At 43.8% G+C, this 7876-nt stretch overlaps 1 protein-coding gene across 2 annotated transcripts in view; it reads right to left on the reverse strand.

The window, feature by feature from the left end:
• Window positions 1-570: 570 nt before the first annotated feature.
• Window positions 571-7876, reverse strand: part of mthfd2l (methylenetetrahydrofolate dehydrogenase (NADP+ dependent) 2 like) — a 15336-nt gene continuing 8030 nt past the window's right edge. For both annotated transcript variants that reach the window (XM_029763800.1, XM_029763801.1), the window contains 3 exons: window positions 6755-6847; window positions 2240-2365; window positions 571-1056 (listed from right to left, as the gene is read on the reverse strand). In XM_029763800.1, coding sequence (XP_029619660.1) covers window positions 941-1056; window positions 2240-2365; window positions 6755-6847 — 335 coding nt within the window. In that variant the 3' untranslated portion in view covers window positions 571-940. The remainder of the gene's footprint in view (window positions 1057-2239; window positions 2366-6754; window positions 6848-7876) is intronic.

The raw sequence follows: 7876 nt of genomic DNA on the forward strand, positions 1-7876 counted from the left end.
AACCCAGAGAGTAAACCAGAGAGTAACCCAGAGAGTAATCCAGACAGTAACCCAGAGAGTAACCCAGAGAGCAACCCAGAGAGTAACCCAGAGAGTAATCCAGAGAGTAACCCAGAGAGTAACCCAGAGAGTAACCCAGAGTAACCCAGAGAGTAACACAGAGAGTAACACTGAGAGTAACAGGGTAGCGCTGAGAGTTGCACAGAGAGTAACACAGAGAGTAGCACAGAGAGTAACAGAGTAACACAGAGTAGCACAGAGAGTAACACAGAGAGTAACAGAGTAACACAGAGAGTAACACAGAGAGTAACAGAGAGTAACACAGAGAGTAGCAAAGAGAGTAACAGAGAGTGTAACAGAGAGTAACACAGAGTGTAACAGAGAGAGTAGCACAGAGAGTAACAGAGTGTAACAGAGAGTAACAGAGAGTAACAGAGAGTTGCGCAGAGTAACACAGAGAGTAACACAGAGAGTAACACAGAGAGTAACACAGAGAGTAACACAGAGAGTAACACAGAGTAGCGCTGAGATTATAAATACTCCATAGTGTGAGGGTGGGTCCAGTCAAAGTCACCAGTTTAGAGAGTTTTATTATTTGTTTTGGTCTTCCAGTTGAACCAGCCGTAATATAACGGTTAACACTAAACGGCTTCGGTAGAAAAAAAACACACATATAAAAACTCTCAAATAAGAGTTTCAAAATAAATAACTTAAATAACTTGAATTAAAAAAAAACTAAAACACATGAAATAAAGCAGCAAAACAGCCCTGGATGTACGGAGTGTGGTAACGTGCTTGGTATGGCTCTGCTTGGAGTGTGTGTTTCAGTGTGTGTGTGTGTGTGTGTGTTTCAGTGTGTGTGTGTGTGTGTGTGTGTGTGTGTGTTTCAGTGTGTGTGTGTGTGTGTGTGTTTCAGTGTGTGTGTGTGTGTGTGTGTGTTTCAGTGTGTCAGTGCGTATCTGGCAGCAGCAACAGTGTTCTTCATCAGCATTGCGACCGTCATAGGCCCCACCCCTCCAGGAACTGGCGTGATAAACCCCGCCTTCTCCTTCACTCCTACAGAGACACAGAGGGAAGATAACCTGTGTTAGCCCCGCTTGTAACGTTCGGCGTCAGGTAATGAGGAAGCGGACCAAAACGCAGCTGGGAGCGAACACATGTTTATTCAACACACTGGAATTAAACATGTACACAAAAATCAAGAAAAATACCGATACGTTACGTGCTCAAACAAAGAGACAACACCCCACAAACAGCGTGGGGAAAACAGCAACTTAAATGTGATCCCAATCAGAGACAATTAGCGACAGCTGTCTCTGATTGGGAATCGACAGAACCCAACATAGAAATAACCCACCTAGAGCCTACACAAGGCTAAAACGTAAACAAAACACAAACCAAGGAAAAATATTTAACATGACACACCCTGACCCAATATACCCGAGTTCACCTGGTCAGGGCGTGACACCGCTGAACTAAAGTCCCACTAACTCACCCCCCCCCTACAGAGACACAGAGGGAAGATAACCCAGTGAGTTTTGAACCTGGGACATGCCATAAAACCCGTCTTAGCTCCTGAGCTAAAGCCTAGTCATTTAACTAGATGAGTTAACGCATCTATCATGCAGGTCTCTGATAAGGTTACGGTTCATTCCAAAAGTATTCAGACCCCTTGACTTTTTCCACATTTTGTTACATCACAGCCTTATTATAAAATTGATTAAATAGTTTATCTACACACAATAGCCCATAATGACAAAGCAAAAACATGCTTTTAGAAATTTGAACAATATTAATGTTAGGCATTAGGGTTAGCAGTGTGGTTAGGGTTAGGCATTAGAGTTAGCAGTGTGGTTAAGGTTAAGGTTAGGCATTAGGGTTAGCAGTGTGGTTAAGGTTAGGGTTTAAAATCAGATATTATGACTTTGTGGCAGTGCCAGCTAATAATCTCTCTGCAGAGCTGCCTCCAGAACAACATTCATGAAAATAAATGCTAGCCTGCTCTATTTTTTTAAAATGTAACCTTTATTTAACTAGGCCAAGTCAGTTAAGAACAAATTCTTATTTACAATGACAGCCTACTGGGGAACAGTGGGTTAACTGCCTTGTTCAGGGGGCAGAACGATAGATTTTTACCTTGTCAGCTCGGGGATTCAATCTAGCAACCTTCCGGTTACTAGTCTAACACTCTAACCACTAAACTACCTGCCACCCCTGAAAGTGGTTTAAATCCAGTTACCTTCAAAGTCCACGTCGCCCACCAGTCGTAGTTTTCCTGTGTTCCGGTCCTGGACACGGTTAATACCCACGTCGATGACCGCTGCCCCCTCCTTGACCATGTCTACTGTTATCAGCCCAGGCACACCTAGAGGACAGACAGACACACACACACACACACAGACACAGACACACACAGACACACACACAGACAGACACAGACACACACACAGACCGACACACACAGACCGACACACACACACACACACACACACACACACACACACACACACACACACACACACACACACACACACACACACGTTCTCTGTGGACATGACACCGGTTGGCATGGCAATCATCAGGCTTACTTCAGTCGTTTTTATAATGTTCACCTGCACTAATGTTACAGACAAGGGAGAAAGGAAGGAGAACGAGTGAGAGAGATGAAGAATGCAAAAACCTAAGAAATAAATTGAGAAACCTGTCCAAACAAAAACATAGAGACCCAGAAAACCTGAGTCTACGCCTTCACTATGGTGAATCACTAAAACAATACAGACATACACTACGGACTAAGAAGGAACAGCATGTCAGAAATCAGCTCAATGTAACTGAAGAATCCATAGAATCTAACCACTTCTGGGAAAATTGGAAAACACTAAACAAACAACAACACAAAGAATTATCTATCCAAAATGGAGATGTATGGGTAAACCACTTCTCCAATCTTTTTGGCTCTATAACAAAGAACAAACAGCAAAAACATATACATGATCAATTACAAATCTTAAAGACTACCAGAACCCACTGGATTCTCCAATTACATTGAATGAGCTACAGGACAAAATACAAACCCTCCAACCCAAAAAGGCCTGTGGTGTTGATGGTATCCTACATAAAATGATAAAATATACAGACCACAAATTCCAGTTGGCTATACTAAAACTCTTTAACATCATCCTCAGCTCTGGCGTCTTCCCCAATATTTGGAACAAAGGACTGATCACCCCAATCCACAAAAGTGGAGATATATTTTACCCCAATAACTACCGTGGGATATGCGTCAGCAGCAACCTTGGGAAAATCCTCTGTATTAACATTAAGAGGAGACTTGTACATTTCCTCAGTGAAAACAACGTACTGAGCAAATGTCAAATTGGCTTTTTACCAAATGATCATACAACAGACCACATTCACCCTGCACACCCTAATTGACAAACAAACACAAAGGCAAAGTCTTCTCATGCTTTGTTGATTTAAAAAAAACCTTTGACTCAATTTGGCATGAGGGTCTGTTATACAAATTGATGGAAAGTGGTGTTGGGGGAAAAACATACAACATTATAAAATCCATGTACACAAACAACAAGTGTGCAGTTAAAATAGGCAAAAAGCCACACACATTTCTTCCCTCAGGGCCGTGGGGTGAAACAGGGATACAGCTTAAGCCCCACCCTCTTCAACATACATATCAACTAATTGGCGAGGGCACTAGAACAGTCTGCAGCACCAGGCCTCACCCTACTAGAATCTGAAGTCAAATGTCTACTGTTTGCTGATGATCTGGTGCTTCTGTCCCCAACCAAGGAGGGCCTACAGCAGCACCTACAGTGAGGGAAAAAAGTATTTGTTCCACTGCTGACTTTGTACGTGTGTCCACTGACAAAGAAATGATCAGTCTATAATTTTAATGGTAGGTTTATTTGAACAGTGAGAGACAGAATATCAACAAAAAAATCCAGAAAAACGCATTAAAAATATGTTATAAATTGATTTGCATTTTAATGAGGGAAATAAGTATTTGACCCCCTCTCAATCAGAAAGATTTCTGTCTCCCAGGTGTCTTTTATACAGGTAAAGAGCTGAGATTAGGAGCACACTCTTAAAGGGAGTGCTCCTAATCTCAGCTTGTTACCTGTATAAAAGACACCTGTCCACAGAAGCAATCAATCAGATTCCAAACTCTCCACCATGGCCAAGACCAAAGAGCTCTCCAAGGATGTCAGGGACAAGATTGTAGACCTACACAAGGCTGGAATGGGCTACAAGACCATCGCCAAGCAGCTTGGTGAGAAGGTGACAACAGTTGGTGCGATTATTCGCAAATGGAAAAAGCACAAAAGAACTGTCAATCTCCCTCGGCCTGGGGCTCCATGCAAGATCTCACCTCGTGGGGTTGCAATGATCATGAGAACGGTGAGGAATCAGCCCAGAACTACACGGGAGGATCTTGTCAATAATCTCAAGGCAGTTGGGACCATAGTCACCAAGAAAACAATTGGTAACACACTACGCCGTGAAGGACTGAAATCCTGCAGCGCCCGCAAAGTCCCCCTTCTCAAGAAAGCACATATACATGCCCATCTGAAGTTTGCCAATGAACATCTGAATGATTCAGAGGACAACTGGGTGAAAGTGTTGTGGTCAGATGAGACCAAAATGGAGCTCTTTGGCATCAACTCAACTTGCCGTCTTTGGAGGAGGAGGAATGCTGCCTATGACCCCAAGAACACCATCCCCACCGTCAAACATGGAGGTGGAAACATTATGCTTTGGGGGGGTTTTTTTGCTAAGGGGACAGGACAACTTCACCGCATCAAAGGGACGATGGACGGGGCCATGTACCGTCAAATCTTGGGTGAGAACCTCCTTCCCTCAGCCAGGGCATTGAAAATGGGTCGTGGATGGGTATTCCAGCATGAAAATGACCCAAAACACACGGCCAAGGCAACAAAGGAGTGGCTCAAGAAGAAGCACATTAAGGTCCTGGAGTGGCCTAGCCTGTCTCCAGACCTTAATCCCATAGAAAATCTGTGGAGGGAGCTGAAGGTTCGAGTTGCCAAACGTCAGCCTCGAAACCTTAATGACTTGGAGAAGATCTGCAAAGAGGAGTGGGACAAAATCCCTCCTGAGATGTGTGCAAATCTGGTGGCCAACTACAAGAAACGTCTGACCTCTGTGATTGCCAACAAGGGTTTTGCCACCAAGTACTAAGTCATGTTTTGCAGAGGGGTCAAATACTTATTTCCCTCATTAAAATGCAAATCAATTTATAACATTTTTGACATGTGTTTTTCTGGATTTTTTTGTTGTTATTCTGTCTCTCACTGTTCAAATAAACCTACCATTAAAATTATAGACTGATCATGTCTTTGTCAGTGGGCAAACGTACAAAATCAGCAGGGGATCAAATACCTTTTTCCCCCACTGTAGATCTTCTGCACAGATTTTGCCAGACCTGGGCCCTGACAGTAAATCTCAGTAAAACAAAAACAATGGTATTCCAAAAAAGGTCCAGTCGCCAGGACCACATACAAATTCCATCTGGACACCGTTGCCGTAGAGCACACAGAAAACTATACAAACCTCGGCCTAAATATCAACGCCACAGGTAACTTCCACAAAGCTGTGAACGATCTGAGAGACAAGAAGTGCCTTCTATGCCATCAAAAGGAACATACAATTCGACGTACCAATTAGGATCTGGCTAAAAATACTTTAATCAGTTATAGAACCCATTTCCCTTTATGGTTGTGAGGTCTGGGTTCTGCTCACCAACCAAGAGTTGACAAAATGTGACAAACACCAAATTGAAACTCTGCATGCAGAATTCTGCAAAAATATCCTCCGTGTACAACGTAAAACACCAAATAATGCATACAGAGCAGAATTAGGCTGATACCCGATAATTATCAAAATCGAGAAAAGAGACGTTAAATTCTAGAGCCCCAGGAGCCCCAGGACAGCAACACAATTAGACCCAACTAAATCATGAGAAAACAAAAAGATAATTATTTCCAATGTGTGAAGTAATTAACCAAAAAACTGAGCAAACTAGAATGCTATTTGGCCCTAAACAGAGAGTACACAGTGGCAGAATACCTGACCACTGTGACTGACCCAAACTTAAGGAAATCTTTGACTATGTACAGACTCAGTGAGCATAGCCTTGCTATTGAGAAAGGCCGCCGTAGGCAGACCTGGCTCTCAAGAGAAGACAGGCTACGTGCAACACTGCCCACAAAATGAGGTGGAAACTGAGCTGCACTTCCTAACCTCCTGCCCAATGTATGACAATATTAGAGACACATATTTCCCTAAGATTACACAGATCCACAAAGAATTTGAAAAAACAAACCCAATGTTGATAAACTCCCATATCTACTGGGTGAAATACCACAGTGTTCCATCACAGTAGCAAGATTTGTGACCTGTTGCCACAAGAAAAGGGCAACCAGTGAAGAACAAACACCATTGTAAATACAACCCATATTTATGTTTATTTATTTTCCCTTTTGTACTTTAACTATTTGTACATCGTTACAACACTGTAAATAGACATAATATGACATTTGTAATGTCTTTATTCTTTTGGAACTTCTGTGAGTGTAATGTTTACTGTTTCATTTCATTTTTGTATATTATCTACCTCACTTGTTTTGGCAATGTTAACATATGTTTCCCCATGCCAATAAAGCCCCTTGAATTGAAAGAATGAAAGAGAGGTGGGGGTGGTGGGGGGGGGGGGGGGTACCTGCAGCTGCGATGATGATGTCGGCCAGACGGGTCAATTCCTTCAGCTGCTCTCTGGGGGTGCACCTGTGGGCGATGGTTACCGTGGCATCACCTAGGAGGAGAGGAGAGGGTTTAGGACGTCTGTCTGCCTCTCTGTCTGCCTCTCTGTCTGCCTCAGTCTGCCTCTCAGTCTGCCTCTCAGTCTGCCTCTCAGTCTGCCTCTCAGTCTGCCTCTCAGTCAGTCAGTCAGTCAGTCAGTCAGTCTGCCAGTCAGTCTGCCAGTCAGTCTGCCAGTCAGTCTGCCAGTCAGTCTGCCAGTCAGTCTGCCAGTCTGTCTGCCAGTCTGTCTGCCAGTCTGTCTGCCAGTCTGTCTCTGACATAATAGGATTGATAATATGAAGAATGAATCCGTCTATTTTTCAATGGGTTTATTTTTACGTTTATAAGACTCCATCAAGTTCGTTTTTGTTTGATTCACCAAATAACAAAGAAAACTGGCTATTAACATTATGGAGTATCATCAACTAATTTCTCTGGTGAACTAACCTCTTACTCTGTTGTGATGACCGTATAATTCTCTAAGTTACTCCATAAAGCCCCATTGGCTCCAGTAGGCCCAACCTCACCCTGGACCTATGCTAGATACCTTACCCCAGGCCTGCCAACCTCACCCTGGACCTATCCTAGGTACCTTGACCCAGGCCAGCCAACCTGGACCTATCCTAGATACCTTACCCCAGGCCTGCCAACCTCACCCTGGACCTATCCTAGGTACCTTGACCCAGGCCAGCCAACCTGGACCTATCCTAGATACCTTACCCCAGGCCTGCCAACCTCACCCTGGACCTATCCTAGATACCTTGACCCAGGCCAGGCATTCCAGAGCAGGGTGGGATCAACAACCAAGCCAAGTCCCAGAACGGGTGTGTGTGTTGTGTGAGGGAATAAAAGGCCAGGAATGAGAGACAAGACCCGGCATGGTAAATGACTAGATTGATACTTGATGTGGTGCGGGTGTGCGTTGTGTATATACATGTGTGAGAGAGGGAGTGTGTGTGTGAGAGGGTGTGTGTGTGTGAGGGGAGGGAGTGTATGTGAGGGGAGGGAGTGTGTATGTGAGAGAGAGAGAGAGAGAGAGAGA

The sequence above is a fragment of the Salmo trutta genome, chromosome 9, assembly GCF_901001165.1.
Source record: "Salmo trutta chromosome 9, fSalTru1.1, whole genome shotgun sequence".
NCBI classification, from domain to species: domain Eukaryota; kingdom Metazoa; phylum Chordata; class Actinopteri; order Salmoniformes; family Salmonidae; genus Salmo; species Salmo trutta.